At 40.4% G+C, this 17,265-nt stretch overlaps 1 protein-coding gene across 1 annotated transcript in view; it reads right to left on the reverse strand.

The window, feature by feature from the left end:
* The window catches only part of LOC308258114 (fatty acid desaturase 2-like protein FADS2B), a gene marked incomplete at its 5' end in the record, with an annotated part of 32,390 nt that extends 18,168 nt beyond the window's left edge, over positions 1-14,222 (reverse strand). Inside the window, 4 exons of the mRNA XM_080688371.1 lie at positions 1,157-1,258; positions 2,853-3,050; positions 6,220-6,330; positions 13,833-14,222. Coding sequence (XP_080544497.1) covers positions 1,157-1,258; positions 2,853-3,050; positions 6,220-6,330; positions 13,833-14,222 — 801 coding nt within the window. The remainder of the gene's footprint in view (positions 1-1,156; positions 1,259-2,852; positions 3,051-6,219; positions 6,331-13,832) is intronic.
* Positions 14,223-17,265: the final 3,043 nt, after the last annotated feature.

The following is a 17,265-nucleotide window of genomic DNA, read 5'->3' on the forward strand; positions in this document are numbered from 1 at the left end:
TGCTCAACTGAAAACAGGGTAGGATTAGATGGTGATTCTAACCAAGTATCTTCCAATTCAATACGAAATCACTTCAGTAAGAAAAAACAAATAGGCTCTGAAGCAGGGCTTATGAGTTTTTCCTTTGAGGGTCTGGCTTGAATGGAAGGATTTGGCTTAGTGAAAGGCACAGAGGCATTTCCTATCCTCCTGGGCCAGAGCACATAGTCATCAAATCCTAGAATGTCATAGAAAAGCAGAAAACAAATTTATCTCCTAATATTAAGATGACAACACTTGAGGGCCAGAGATAGAAAGTGACTCCCTCAAGGTCACACAGTGAACTTTATCAGAGTCAGGACTAAGAGCCATTCTTAGCAGTCTTTGGTTGGCTTCATTCATTCAATCATTAATTAATAAATAATTAATTCATCCATCCATCCATCCATCCACTCATTCAACAACTGCTTATTGAAGAACTACTATGTGCTGGACACTTTGCTGGGTGCTGCATTGCAGTGATGCACAGGACACTGTGCCTGCCCTTCTGGAGCTTATGTTAGTGGTGATAAGACCAACTGCCATCATGGGCACCTGCTTTTTCCAGCAGTCTGGGTTTTGCAAACTTCAGCTCTTGACCAAAGCCATCTGAGTATCCTTGTCCACTCTTCCTCTTTCTCTTCACTTTTATCTATTCTTCTGCACCGTTTCCTTTATTTCTTTACAGCCAAACCCTTTCGGGACTATTCAGGCTTGCTGGATTCCCCTAGCTTCCCAGCAGTAAATGTGCAGAGCCCTCCTAATAATATTCCTATTCATGAATTTATAGTACATATCTTCATTTTTAAAGGCACAACCCTTCTTCTGTGAGGAGTTCCTTAACCGGGTGCCAGGGATTGGGTCAAAAAGCTTATTTGGGTAAGAAAAAATGTTAGAGCTTCTTTAATAAAAATAAATCCTTATAAAAATTTAAAATTCTATTTTCAGCATATATATTATAATGTAATCTTACATATTTGCATATATGCATAGTATCTACATTGCTAGTATATTTACATTTATTTTCAGGGTGTGCACAAACATTTTTTACTGATCTGAGTGCACAAGCAAATTTGGAAACCACCGCTTTAGGAAATGACCTTTGAGAATTTCCTCATACTCCCTGAACATCCTGTACCTTGAGATGACACATCACAAATCTGTGCATCAGGTGGTTCCACTTGGACTTCTTAAATATGGAAAGATGACCTGTGTCATGCTGCAAAAATGAACTCTGGGCCTAGAAGAGATAAAGTTGTTAGAGGAGCTGAGAAGGGAAGAAGAAATTAACAAATGAGTCCACTAGTTGATTTAGGGGCCCTTTTGAGAACAGTGGGAGATTTCGTCTGACCTCAAGGCAAATGCACTTTCTATTTCCCACACATGGCACATTCTTTCCGACCTCTGTGCCTTTGTGCAGGTGGTTTCCTCAGCCTAGAATGCTCTCTTTGCCATCACCATCAAAATCTTCCAGTGTGGAGTGGAAAGAGCATGGCCTTTGGAGTCAGGAAGATTTGGGTTCTAAACCGTTCTTCACCACCTTTGAGCTGCAGGATTCTGGGCAAGTTATCAATAGCTCTGAAACTTGTCCTTCCTCTGATAAGCAGGGATAATAGCACTTTACTCTTTGGGCTGTTGTGCAATATAAATACATGTAAAGTTCCCGGCCAAAGTTTGATTCTTTTCTTGCTTCTAAAGTCGCTTTTCAAGGAATCGTGCAATGTGGCTTTCAAGAAAAAAGTTAACATAAAATATTCTGGAATTAACATTGATGTTAATTTCCCATAAAACCTTCACCATTTGTCCCATTCAGAATTAAATGCCTCTTTCTGCTCCAACAGCACATGCTTGTCCCTCTCCTCGGCATCAATGTCATTCTGTAATATGTTTAGATACTTCAATGGCAATCTTCTTCACTGGATGGTTCATTTCCAAGGGCAGGGACCAGGTGCATTTCCCTTTGTGTCCAAAACACTGTGTTGTGCGCATAGAAGGCTATGTTCAGAGATTAATACTTTAGTCAGCAAAGATTTGTCTAGTCTACATGCCAGGTGTTGGTTGTCATTTATGGCAGAATCTATATGTTCTTATTCTCATACTAGAGGCCCGGTGCATGGATTTGTGCACCGGTGGGGTCCCTCGGCTTGGCCTGTGGGGATCCGGCCAAAACTGGCTCTCTGACATCCCCCAAAGGGTCCCGGGTTGAGAGAGGGCAGTTCTCGGATGATGCACCCCGGAATCGGGCTCCCTCCTCTCTAGTTCTGGGTGCGTCACCCAAGAACTTCAGCTGCCAAGTCACAGCAGCTTGGCAGCTCCTGCATTGAGTGTCTGCCCCCTGGTGGTCAGTGCATGTCATAGCTACCAGTCAGACGGTCAAATGGTTGGCTGGTTGGCCGGTCACTTAGGCTTTTATATATATAGATAAGAGGTATTCTCTGCTCTAAAAAAATTCATGGTCTATGCATTGATAAATGCTGGTTGGTTAATGAATGAAAGATAAAGACGAATGTTACGTGACTGAAAACTGAACTTCTGTGGACAAAACTGGGTAAAGAGTAGCAACTGTCATAAATTAAATATTTGCATTGTGCTAGGTGTTGTTCACATTAACTTGATTAGTCCTCCTCAGAAAATTTTTATAAAAAAATTGTTATCTCCCCATTTTACCGGCAAGAGAACTTGGGCCCAGCAAGGTTTGATAATCTGCTGGGTCAGACACCAATGAGTAGCTTGCCAAGAAGTATCCAGCAGCAGCTGACACCAATCTAAAGAGAGAAGAAGAAATTCTGAGCCTTCCCCCAAAGCCATTGCCCGGGCTTAGGATACCTGCTTACCTGAGAAATTGTGAGAAGAAAGGAAATACATATTGTAATTGGCCAGCCATTGCCAAAATGCCACAGCATTAGCCAAGCCAAGGCTTCCAAAATCAAGATCTGGATGAGGTGAAGGGAAAAGAACCCCAGGTTGGCACTGAACATGTTCATAGCCTCTAATGTCCTTCGCAGTTCTTGGAAATCTTCCACCAACTGGGCCTGTGAAATATTCAAGGAGGAAATTAGTTCTTTCAGGAGAAAGCTCAAATGATCATAATTACTAATATATTCTATTAACTTATTAATACCTTAATTTTATAAATAGAAATTTATTAGTATTAATACATTTAACAGGGCAGAATTAAAAACAAAAATCAATGAGCAAAAAAAAAAAAAAAACACCTTTGAAAAATGTTATAATTTTTTTTTCTCTAGAAAAAAGAAAGATGAGTAGTGGTTTGTCAAATGCCCTCAAGCTGCATGGAACTTAGAATTAATGACTTTTTTTTGAGGGGTGGTGGTGGTCAGTAAAGACATACTGGTCAGCCCGGTCAGCGTGGCGCAGTGGTTGAGTGTTGACTTATGAACCAGGAGGTCACAGTTCAATTCCCCGTCAGGGCACAGGTGTGCTCGATGCCCAGTTGGGGGGCATGCAGGAGGCAGCAGATCAATGATTCTCTCTCATCATGCTTCTATCTCTCTCTCCCTCTCCCTTCCTCTCTGAAATCAATAAAAATGTATTCAAAAAAGATATACCGAAGTCTAACAGTTGTTTTTTAAACCATCAGTATTATTTCAGGTGTTGACTGATTTCTGGTTATGCTTTGGAGAACTTTGTTGTTTATATGGATCTATGTTACCATAGATACTGGTATAGTTTACAAGTTATTTTTACAGTTTTAAAAAAAGTATTTTTATTGTTGACAGTATCACAGTTATCCCCCATTTCTGCTCCTTTATCCCCCTCCCAGGCCCTGCCCCACCTCAGGCCTTCACCTCACTGTTGTCTGTCCATAGGTTATGCCTATATGCATATAAATTCTTTAGTTAATCTCTTCCCGCCCTCTCACCCTCCTTCCCTCTGAGATCTGTCAGTCTGTTACATTGTCAGTTGTTTATATGTTCAAAGGGCTGGTTCACAGAAGATGATGAAGATAAACAAATATAGGTCACGTAGATTAGCTCAATGGATAAATTTCCTGTGAGCTGCTCAATAGATCCCCAGAAACAAGACAGATCTCTAGTGACATTAGTGTGTCTGCTTGTTGGAAAGGTCCTTGTTCTGTGCACATGCACCGGGGATATGTGCATGTGTGTGTATGTACAATGCTAGCCTCCATTGTCACATCATACTGGAGAGCCAGTGCAAAGACTGGGCAGAAATATCTCTTAGCTTAATGACTATTATGGAGTTGAAACCAGGCCTGTTGGGAAAGCGACCAGAGTATAAGAAAGAACCAGATTGTTCAGATGTAAGAAAGGAAGAAATTTGAAATAAAAAAGAGCTAAGAACATAATTGTAGAAGTCAAACAATTTCATTTAAAAATTCACTGATGCAACATTTAAAGGATCTACTGCCTGGGAAAAGTGTCTATGGGCTTATCGATCAGGCCCTCATCAACCCTGGAATCTGGAGGCCATAGATAATTTTAATAGGTCATCTCTAGAGTGCCTCAGAGCTTGGTCATGTTTTCCAACCTATTTATTTATAAAGACAGGGTTGCCAAAGCCCAGAAGAGTGATTGGTTTGAAACCATCAGCAAGTCAGTGACAGATGCTAGATTTAAACTTATGCTTCCTGACACCCAGTTTTGTGCTTAAACACTAATTGTCTACATATATATCTGGGTAAATACAAGATAATAATTCATTGTCTAAAAGAGTGTTGATCTCTGGGAGTAACCCTAAATTTTCTTTAGTTTTATATCCATCTGTACTTACATATGTATCTTCACATAGATGCACTAAAGAAAATTTATGGTAGATCGTTACCTCCAGAGACCAACACTCTTAAAAAATGAATGCTTATAGCTCTTAGCCATTAGAGGGAGTTTCTTTTCCCTAGAGAATATTTTTGGGAAAAACAAGCTTTGCATCATCTTCCTCTTTTAACCTAGGGCCTCCTGCCCTAAGTTATATTGACTTCATGATAATGATAGCATTTAAAATTTATTGTGCATTTACTGTGTTCCAGACACTGGTCTGAGCATTTAAGTGCCTTTAACTCTTTCCATAATATCCCAATAACTCTGATTATGTTGGTTCTATTGTTGCCACTTGACAGAGAGAGAAGCTGAGCTGCAGAGAGTTTTGGTAACTGGCCTAAACTCATACAAATTATGGTAGGGCTAGGTTGTGAGTCCAAGCTGTCTACCCTCAGAGCCCACCCTTCTGAACACAGAGCCATGCTTCTTGACACACACAGCCTTGTGGGATGCACATGGATCTAAGGGGTGACCTTAAGTGTTTGTCTCAGGTCTACACATAACCAGTTCTATATCCTCAGATTCTCCCTGGACCTCTGTGAGTTTGATTCCTCATTTCTTAAAGTGGAAATACAATCCTTATTCTATCTGCCTCACAGTGATAAATGGGGTCAGCACTTTGTACAAATTATTTCCAAAGAATTATAAAATGTAAGCTGTCTATTATCTGAAATCCCTTTAAGATTTATGTAAAATCATCCTGGTGAATTTTTAATCTTATAGAGACCCTGTCCTTTGGAAGACAATGTTCAGGTAGCCAAAGTATTGGAGAAAGAAAGAGTGATGTCTTTCCTTGGGAATCCCTAATGGATAGAGTTCAGAAAAGAGTGACTTGGGGTCTCGGTTCTTCAACACACCAGCTGTGGGACTTTCAGAAAGGAATTTATTTTCCCTGGACTATCATTTCCCCAAATCTCACAAGGGCAGTGGTTAGAATATAGTCACATCGTTGATTCAACAGCTATTTATGTAGTTTCTACTATATGTCTGATCCTGTGCAGATGAGTCCTGAGAACATAGGGACAAGCCAAATAGACACAATCTCTTCTCTCATGGAACACAGTGTATCAGGGAGCATAGACATAGACATTAAACTAATAATTACAAGCAGTCACTGGCAAAAATTATATGTATAAATTACCTGGCATGGAGTAGGTGTTTAGAGACATGGAATTACTGTTTGGCACAGGACCAAAAATTCTATTCCTATGTTTCACAGAGGTTTCAGAGTTCTGAGTGGGAGGAGAACATTGTTTGGAAATATGTGGCATCCACTTATTCACACTACTGCAGGTCCACCCAGGCATGATGGCTGGGTGCTCACAGAAAATGATAAGTTGAACCTGAAATATACCTTGGCCCCATCCCTCCACATATTCTTGAGGCCTGAGACATCACTCACGTTTTTGTTTCTCTCTTGACTGGGCTCCCCTGGGGCAAGCTCTCCAATGAGTAGTGGCTTAAGGTACAATCGTGCAATGTCAAGCTCCAGGTGCATGGCTCTGAAGACATCCTGTAAACCAGAGGGAATTGTTAGAGGCTGGAAGAGACATGCTTATCTACAGATTAGTCCCCTTCCTGACCTCACCCTGTGCCCATCTTGAGAACCAGTACAGAGACTGTTGTAGAGAATTTGCTTATAATTCCTGGTTGATGCTTCAAGTGGACTGAGCAAAATTACCCTTAGAAATACTCTATGAAAGCTGGAGATCCACCTACTGAATGCGCTGATTCACTAAGCAAGTCCAATGCAGCCAGATTATCCCCAAGAATTGGAAGAGACCCCTGTTTATTTTATTGAGAACCAGAAGAAATAGTGGCTTGAGTTTATGGGCCATGATAAATCTTTCAAGTCCAACATCATGCATGGGTTGAAGTTGCTTACACTAGCTAAGGCATGCAACAACCAAGACTAGCTAAGCAGATCATGTCTTCCATCCAAGTCTGCCTCTGGGTTCTTAGCCAAGGACCAGAGCAATGGGGTTCTTGAATTAAGTTATTTAAAAGCAATATTTAAAAAAAAATAAAAGCAAAAACCACAAAGTTGATAATGGTTGTTTAAGAAAAATATGGAAGAGAGTGTGGGAGTATAGCCCTTGAGCTCTGGGTTTTCTGGAGTAGCACGCTCTTGGCTAAGTTTGTCACTGATCCTAAAAACATGAGGCAGTGTCTGCAGGGGCTTGTGGCAGCCAGGCATAGAATCAAGTTTATCAATTTTACTTTTCCATCTCAGGCCCCTTGTAAGTAAAGATTTCAAATGGCTATGAGAACAGCAGTGGTTCCTATATCATGCTTATATTTGGAAGTGAGAGACATCCTCTTCCTTTGGGGATTTAAACAGTTTTGTAGGGAGGGGGATTTTCTAATAGAAAAATGCTGGATTTTCTGCTATTATGGCTTTGGGGATATGGGTGATTAAAAATGAAGACATTTAAACAAGGTTGTAACTTGAATACATGGAAACCATACACATTACTCTGAGTTATGTTATTGCATCATACTAATTAAGTAGACACAGGAGCAACCTTCCTACATATAAATCCTAGCTTTGCCACTTACTAGCTGTGAGTTGTGGGCAAGTCTCTTGACCTACTTGTACTTCTCTTTTCTCTAGCATGAAAGTGATGATAATAGCTGCTCAAGTCAGAAAATGATTATATGTATTAAGTGAATTAATTAGAATATGGTTGGCAGATAGACAATTCTCAATATATGTTAGCTATCTTTCTTATATGTATATCTCTAGCGATAAGAACTTACTACTTATCTTCTCTGCATGACAGCAATTCAGATATTTTATTCCTATACTCCAATTCCTAATGTGTTGTAAGCACTGAATTATTTTGGTAAATATGATAAATTCACCTTCTTTAAATCATAGAGCCACTTTAGATATAGCCAAGAACTACATACCCTACTTATAAAAAGGTACTTATATAATGAACTAGTGGCCCGATACACAAAATTTGTGCATGGGGCGAGGGTGTCTCTCAGCCTGGCCTGTACCCTCTCCAATCTGGGACCCCTCAGGGTATGTCCGACTGAAACCAGAAGTCTGACATCCCTCTCTCAATCCGGGAATGCTGGCTCCTAACTGCTCACCTGCCTGCCTGCCTGATCGCTCCCAACCACTCTGCCTGCCAACCTGCTCGCCCCCAACTGCCCCCTCCTGCCGGCCTGATTGCCCCCAACTGTCCCCCCCCCCGCCAGCCTGCTCGCCCCCAACTGCCCCCCACTGGCCTGATTGCCCCCAACTGCCCCCCCCCCGCCAGCCTGCTCACCCCCAACTGCCCCCCCCCCCGGCCTGATCGCCCCTAACTGTCTCTGCCTCGGCCCCGCCATCATGGCTTTGTCTAGAAGGATGTCCAGAAGGTCTCCCGGAAGGTCTCCCAGTATAATTAGCATATTACCCTTTTATTAGTATAGATAAGGTTAATTGGAAAGCTGCAATATCAACTCTTTGGACTTGTTTCACCTAGATTCACTGATGTGAAAAGAGATTCGTATCTGCTAAAATCAGTCCAAACTCTACTGTCCATTCTGCTTCTGCACACCTCCTCTAAGCCCCTTGGAAAATGCCAAACTATATGCTTTCAAATGTATTTTTAATTGTCACATTCAATGATTCTGAAACTTAGTTCCCTAACCATGAAGAGAATCATTTAGTGATTAAGAAGGTGATTAAAGTATTTCCTGATGATCCATACTGAAAAATCATGGTCTGCTTGCTGTTTGGAGCAGATTAGAATGAAAAGCATTCTTATTGATAAAGATCAGAGTGTAAAGGAGAGGTAAGCTATTGCAATTTCATCTTAGTCTGAGCAGTCATCCAAAGTCCTGGAACAGTGTGCTGACATTCACATTCCTCTGGGTCCATTGTTTCTTCTGACCCCCTGCAAGGTTCACCAGTCAGTATTGTGATAGCAGGTAGTGAAGACCTACACAGTGTTCCAGAATAGTAGGCATTGCCCTGCTCTGTGGAATTCTTTTCATTGTATTGATGGGCAGTACAATAAAAAAGTCTAGCTAGTCTTAGAATATTTGATTTAGAAGAATTTCCTAATAGAGACTGAATGTTGAGTCAGTTATGAAATCCCCTCCTGAAAGACCTGCAAAAACGAGTTCTGTTACCAACATTCTTGGGCAAGTATGTTCCTGCTGAAGGAAGGAGAGGGGATAAAATGAAGGGGAAAAGAGATACTGCCAATATTTATTGAATGTATCCTATGTACAAGGTGCTCTATGGGCCAATTCACAGTCATAATCTTAGTTCTGTGAGGTTTCATTGATTCTGCTGTAAAGGTAAAGAAACCATGTCTCAGAAGGGAGAAATGTCTGGCCCTAAATGCCACAAAGCTGTAAGGGTCCATTCCAGCCTTAACATGTATATATATTTTTGAAAGTCCTCTCAAGAGAGGAGCAACATCAGATTTTTTGGGGATGGCGCTAAAATCAGAATGTTTCTGCTGAGCATAGAGTAATGGTGTCTCCCCACCTTAGGTTGTAATCATGTGAATCACTTTGCCTCGGGTTTCACCTCTCTTCCTAGGCTTAGCTTTCATCAGACCCTTCATGAACATTGTTATTCACTGGATCTCTCCCATTTCAATAAACATTTCATGCCTCTTCATGGTGCTGCAGTTTTGCACATACTGTTTTCTTGCCTTCATTGCTTTCCTCTGCTTTCTCTACACAAAAGCTCTTCTTCACCCTTCATGATCAAGTGAAATATTTCCTCCCTGAACCCACCCAGGAAAATTATTCATGATCTCCTCTGGGCTCCTATGACACTTTGTTCCTAGAACTTTTCAAATTATATTGTAAGCAATCTGTGTCTGCACCCTTTCTATAGTGTCCTTTGAGTTTTTTGAAAATTGGGACCATGTGCTATTGATTCCATTATACATACCATCTATCAGTATGTCTGGAGTATGGCATGTGATCATGGATGTCTAATGGATAAGGGAAATGAATGAATGAATAAATGAATATAGGGTTTTTCTTTTTAATCTTCACCCGAGAATATTTTTCCATTGATTTTTAGAGAGAGTGGAAGAGAGAGAAAGAGAGAAATATCGATGCAAAGGAAACACATTGATTGGTTGCCTCCTGCACATGCCCCGACCAGGGCCCCAGCTGAGGAGGAGCCTGCAACAAGGGTACATGCCTTTGACTGGGTCAAACCTAGGACCCCTTGATCCACAGGCCTATGCTCTATCCAATGAACCAAACCAGCTAGGGCTGAATATAGAGTTTTTCTAACAAGGAGAAAGTTGGGATTATCAAAGTGTTGAACTCAGAGGATATAGGTCTTAAACACCACTGTCTCCTTCCTATCCTCCGTATCTCTTATTTTCTGACCTTTCTGCTGCTTTAACCTCTCTCATTTTCATCTGTTAGCCTTTTGAATTTCTTCTCAACCATCATCTGTACTCCTTAACCTACTCATAAGTTTATATCAAAATTTATTATTTTCAAAACAGTATACACACAGGAAAAATGTGATTTTCACAACTAGCTTGGAAATCCTGATAATTTTTTGCTGCTTTTTAAGAGATGTGGTTTACTGTAAAAGCACATGATTCCTAGTGGAAGAGAAAAGTATGTAATGCCAGAGACAAAATCTTGCCTTTACAGCTCAAGTACTGTATCCTGGTTGTGCCCTGCATGAAGGCACCCAGCCCGGAGGGAATGTATGGGCTGAAATTCAGCCAGCACTCTGCTTGCCAACTCTTTAGCTTCAACCACCCAAAGTCACAGTGCAGGCTACTAGGGGAGCAGGCTGGTTTATATTGGGAAGATTACTTAATTTTTCAAGCCTTGGTCTTTTTTCTAAATGTGAATAATACTACTACTCAGTCTTCCCCATAGGTTCATTAATTCCTATGTTCATTTATTCAGTCATTCCAAAACATACTGAGAATCTAGATAAGTGGTTAAGTGCTTAAGCTTTGGAATCAGACATCATTAAATGACTGCATTTTTATATTACTTAATTCATCTGAGGTGGGTTAAAATTTCCCAAAATTCAGGAAAGAAAAAACTGATGACAAATATATGCATGAGTCACAAAACAAAATAACTGGAACCTTGATTTACTCACTTCAGAAAAGCTCATCAGAATATTCAATACCCAACCACAGATACCCATTACCACCTCTTTGAGAAATTTCTTCTCTGCTCACCCTTTTCAGATTTCATCTGCTCCAAAGCAATGGCTAGAACAAGTTTGCCTCATATTTTGGGTAGAGCATGAGTTGTGAGTAGGCCGATTTGTGAGGAGAATGCAGTTTTTGCTATTTTCTTGGGAGAGAGCCAATTTGGAGTAGAGAATGTCACATGAACTCACCCAGATTCATCCTCAGGGATAAACAGAGAGTTATTTTTCTCACTCACTGTGTAAATAAAAAAGAAAAGGTGCGCACTCTGGACAGGTTTAGTCATGAGTCCAGGGCTAACACAAAGAGACCATTTTTGGGTCCACATTTTCCTTTCAGGGCATAACCTACAAAGACCTCTTAAGTTGTAGAGAGAGTATTGGACATCAAGGCCTCTGACTTTGCTCTGCCCTCCTTCCCTAGAGAGCATGGTGCCTTCCACCTTGTACCCACTGTTTCCAATAGATGGCAACAAGTAGAACCAGTATTTCTAAGCTGGTAGTAAACAGAAAGTAATAATCACATCTCGGGGGCTATGGATGTCAGAGATATGAATAATTGTAGCTACAATGGAATGAAACTTTACCAAAGTGTCCGACATTTTTCTAAATACTTTACAAGCATCAGTCCCGTTTACCATAAACCAGTAAGTTGGGTAATGCCGATGGTGAAGCTGAGGTGCAGAGCATTCCAATAACTTTCCCAGGTTTATAGAATGGATCCCAAATCCCAGGTTCTCCATACACTGAGTAGTCACAGCATATTTTGATTGTCAGAATTTCCTCAGCACCCTCCCAATCTTCTTGAGCCATATTCCCTTGGAGAATCTTTTCTCTGAACATTTTTGGATTCACTTCCTTAATGTCTGAGGTCCATGACTGAACATGCTCAGGATTTTCATTCTCAGGATATGAATCCCTGGGGTTCTGATAGTTTCTGTTTTATCAATCAATTCTCCTTGTTGGCTAAAATTAGATCAGAATAACAGTCTTTTCCTAACTTCTGGGAAGTAAAAATTATCAGCAAATTACAGATTTATCATCTGAGCTGCCTCTAGCTTAGAATTTATCCATGATTTTCATGGTGGCTGAGACCCACTTCTTTTCCAACACATCCTCTGAGCTCATTCTATGACTTGAGTTAGGAAGGCAATAACCATATTTTCTCCGAGTTGTGGGAATGAAAGAAGGGATACACAGGGATCTGTAGTATTTTTTATTCCATTTTATTTTTGATACCTTTCTCTTTCTATTCTTGCACACATTCTTTCCACCTCACTTCTATCCTCAGCTATCTGGATTCCTACCCACCATCTATCTTCTTGATACAAAGGTGCTCCCATCCCTTGCTACAAGTGCATGCTCAGTTTCTCAATAAAAGGTTGAACTTTGTTTAAAAACTATCATGTCTGATGGAAGTGTTGGGGAAGTAGCAAGGTATGTTCAGAAATGTATTTGGCTGACTGTAGAATCAAGATATGAAGATGGTAGAAGAAGAAGAACCTGCTCCACATATTAATTTTCTGATTTTGGGTTAGTTAGACCTTTTTCTAATATGTTTTTATTGATTTCTAGAGAGAGAGGAAGGGAGATAGATAGAGATATAGAAACATGAATGAGAAACATCATTAAACATCTGCTTCCTGCACGCCCTCTAGTGGGGATTGAGCCAACAACCTGGGCAAGTACCCTGATTAGGAATTGAACTGTAACCTCTTGGTTCCTCAGTGGACACTCAACCGCTGAGCCATTATGGCTGGGCAAGGTTAGTTATATCTTTTTATTTTCATTTCTTCATCTGTGTAATATGGGCAATAAAATTCCTAATGGGCAAAAAACAATATTCCTTACAGAATATTTTAAAAGGGCTTCCTACATGCATCCAAGGATTCAAAAGACCTTCCTATTAAATGTTAAATGGAAATTTTATTTGTACAGACTCAGCTACAAAGGTTTTTACAGTAAAACACCTCCCTGATTTCAAAATTTGGCAATATTACTTGGTGGCTGTGTGCATTATTTGCCTCTTTGAACATTAATTTTTTCTTCTGTAATATGGAGATGGCATCCACCTTCCACATGGTGAGGTTTAAGGGAGGTGATCATTTGAATATATCTAAGGTATTCTAGGCATCCAATAAATGTTACGCTATTTTTTTTCCCCTTTGCTGCTTTGGTGGGGGAAGGTGATGAAGAGAAGTAGTGAAGAAAAGTGGAAGATTGGAAGCTAAGAAAGATAAGGTTTTTGAATCTGAGCTCTGCTGTTGGATGACCTTGGGCCAATCAGTTATCCTCTCTGATTTTAATTTCTTCCCCCGTAAAAGTGAGTTGTATTACCTTTTTGACACCGAATGAGCTGCAAGACACAAAAGAGCACTGCAAAGTCTAAAAGCCTATGTAATTGTAGGCTTTCATCATTGTTATTAACAACATTTTTATGCCTAACAGATGAATCACCGACTTTCTTTTAAACACTCCAAATTAAAGAACCTGAGAAATTTACACTTGGGTACATTTTCCCCCCCCAGATTTTACTCATCTATTTATAACTTTCTTCTTATAAAACAGCAGCTCCATTTCAAAGCAAAACACCAAGAACAAAACAAAAATCAGAATACACAAACATAGTACCCACTGTCAACATCTGAGCTCATCCCAAACCTGATTCAGATAATAGCTAGACCTTGAGGCTTAAGTTGCTCCAAATCCTTGCTGGATAGGAATCCTGAAAAATTAGTTTGGGAGGAGATGAGCTGTTGTGGAGCTTGAGCACCTATTTGACATGCTTTTGGGAAGTAAGTCAAGGTCCCACCCACCCAGCAGCTGGAACAGAGAGGATAGAAATTGGCGTCCCTTACCGTGGCATCTTCCCCGGCATAGTGGTTGAGAACCCGACGGCCACCTGGATGTCGGTCCGCCCAGCTAGTAACATCGTAGACCTTGCGATTGATCACCAGCCATTGGTCGGCCTCCTGATTGTGTCTCTGGATCTCCTGCCAACTGTACAAGTTGAGGCTCTTTCTAGGTGTGTCAACTTTCCCATCTGCCTCCTGCTTTGGGGAGACCTCTGCTTTCCCATTTGCTTCTGGTTTGTCATTTGCCTGATGCTTCTCACCTAGGAGCAGCTGACTCTTTCCTACAAGGCTCCCATTGCCTGCATGCTTTTCTCCAATCTTCATCATCATAGAACCCCTGAGATTTCTGGGTTGACTCCTGAAACTTCTAATCCTCACCTCTGATTGGATCATAAACTAGTCCCTCTTCCCCTTTTATTCCATTTGTAGTATGATGCCTGCACAGAACACTTCTTTTTAGCCTAATTTTCTCTTCCCAAACTTGATGGTGAACACATCCTCAGCCTCTCCCTTCTGTCTGTCCTGAATCTTTTCTACCTGGATGGAGGCTGAACCACCGTTCACTCCTCACTTTTCTCCCTGCTGGCTGGTCTCTTAGCAGCATCTGTCACCATTAAGTCCTTAAGTAAAGAGTTGTGACCAATGGTAGTCCGGCACAATGTTGTTGCCCGCCCCTCCCTCCCCAGGAGGAGGGGCTAGGCTCTGTCAAGTAACCTCCTGCTCTGCATCAAGGTGGGTTGGGTTCTTAGCTCTCTGAATGAAAACATTCAGATTTATTAATTCAACATGTGAGCAGAAGCTTTCAAAATCTCCAGGATGACATGAATGCTTGATGGACTTGGGAAATGATCTTTTTGACAGCTATTTTTCCCCAGGGCTTTTAAACTTTTTTAAAATACTTTTTTTTAAAAAAAGGTTTATATTTACCAAAAGAGCACGTCAACAGTAAACCAGTTCCTCTCTTTTATTTCCCTTTGAAAGCTGTCCAAGTCTGTCAACACACCTGAAAGTAACAGTGGCAGCTGTTTGTTAGAACACATGATTTATTTACAAAACCCTGGTCACGTGCTTTATCTGGTTGAATCCTCACATTAACTTTTTGAGGGAGGTGCTGTTAGTGCCTCATGTTCCAGCTGAGAAAACACTGTGAAGACCTCAGGTAAGACGAGCCACAATCATCTTATCAGTGAGAAGTAAATCCAGATTTTCTGATTCCAAGCACCCAACTCTTTCCATTCAGTTTCTGAATCTAGGGTCGACTCAGTGGTTTAGAAATGAGGTGAAGAAGAGTTTACAGGGTAGTGGTGGTGGCGTTGTCTTAATGTTAAAAAGAAATAATAGAAAAAGTCTATTCTCATATTTAGAAATCGGTACTGAGTAAATCATCAGTGTTTCATCCCAAGATTTATGTACTCAGGGATTTATTCCAGAATGATTTATAAATGTTAAAAATCAGAAATGGCTTAAATGTCCAACTATAAACAAGGCTGATTTTTTTGATGTATAAATTGAATATTTTATATATATATATATAATATTTAATGACGGACTGATGTTTGCAATATAACAAGTAAAAAATTAGTCAATAATATTCTGCTTATGATTGGAGGAAAAAATGCTAAAATATTGGCATTAGTTCTCCCTGTTATTAAAGTTTTTCTTTCTTTCTTTATTCTGTATGGTCCTCATTTTTTTTGCAAATGAAGACATGTTACTTTTATAATTTAGATAAAGCAAGATTTTGTTTCCTTAAATAGGAAACCCAAGAAAGAAAGAAAATGCATAAATTTTGGAGCTAGAAGAATCTGGGACCATATTTGAGCTCTACCACTTATTAACTATACAACATGATGTGAATTACTTTACTTCTTTGGTTTTTCATTTTTCCATCTGTAAAGTGAAAAAATAAACACAATTCTCAGAACTACATTAAATTAACATAAGTGTTATGGTATTTACAGAAACCCTCAGTAGTTTCCATAATTTCTGTATGGGAGTTTTGTAAATCCAACATAAATACATTTGGTATTCGGAAGCTATATACATAAGTCCAGGATAGCTCTGGGATTTCAGTATAAGTGAGGTTTGAAGACAACAGCCTGGTTGGAGGAGGGGTTCCAGGGAGTTGTGCCTGCTTCGATATCAAATCTATATATATATAAAAGGCCTGTGCCCGTAACACAGTAACAACCAATGACCGGACTCACCAGAAGGTGCATTGATGGGTCCCACTGTGCCAGCAGGCAGGACTCTGCTCTGGGTCCTGCAGTGCCAGTGGGACTCTGGGTCTCATACGATTTCATGTGCTGGGCTTCTAGTAGACTTATAAAGACAGCTCCTCATTTCTTTAAAACATTTGTACTTGTTTTGTACAGTCTCTCTGAAGGCCAGGAGACTGTTTACAATCCTGGAAATAACAAAATTTGGAGCCAGAAATATCTTAGCTGAATATTCTTACACAAGATTCTTATTATCTCTGTGCCTCAGTTTTGTTAGTTTATAAAATGGAGTGAACAGAAACTACACTCATAAGTTTGCAAAGGAGATTAAATTCTATTATATACTAGAGGCTTGCAGTCCACAGGCCCTTGGGGGATGTCTGCCTGCTGGCTTAGGTCTGCTTCCTCTCGCAGTCTGGGACCCCTCACTCCTTACTGCCCACCTGCAGCGGAGGTGGGAGAGGCCATGAGCCCGGCTTCTGGCTGAACAGCACTCCTCCTGTGGGAGTGCACTGACCACCAGGGGGTAGCTCCTGCATTGAGCTTCTGCCCTCTGGTGGTCAGTGTGTGTCATAGTGACTGGTCATTCCGCCATTCAGTCTATTTGCATATTAGGGTTTTATTATATAGATGGAAGAAGTTAGCATAGTACCTAATATCTAGAGGTATGCAATAGATGAAACAGCTGTTATTATTGTTATTGTAGATATTTTTATTTTTGCTTTGGAAGGTAGTCACCTGTGTTTGTTCTTCTCTCAGGCCTATAAGCCTCACATCATTTTATTTGTTTTAAAAGAAATATTATAGAAAAAACTTTCATTATTAAGGCCCAGGAAGAGAGACCAGAGGTGTTTGACTATGGAAGGTGAAACTCTTTTGATTCTGCCTTTTGTCCACCCCAAAATAAAGGGGACATCTGGGACTTTTTAGGCTAGGAGTTCTGTTTTATCTTCTTTCAGGAGGAACTGACTCCCTATAATTTTATTCTTGTTTTACTCAATTATGTGGAATAAAGAGAGAGACAGGTTAGTGGGAGAGAAATGGATAAATACGAAGGAAATTATAGCCTACCCAGCTGGTGCAGAGGGGTTAAGAGCTAGGAGAAAGCCTACGTAGTTACCTAAATATTTGCTATGCTTATTTGACTGATTGATTCCTACAAGTGCTTGCCTGAGATATTTTCCTTTAAGGCCAGAAGGTAAAGGTAAGAAAAGCTG

This window comes from Plecotus auritus, assembly GCF_963455305.1.
Source record: "Plecotus auritus genome assembly, chromosome: 9".
In the NCBI taxonomy this organism is placed as follows: Eukaryota; Metazoa; Chordata; class Mammalia; order Chiroptera; family Vespertilionidae; genus Plecotus; species Plecotus auritus.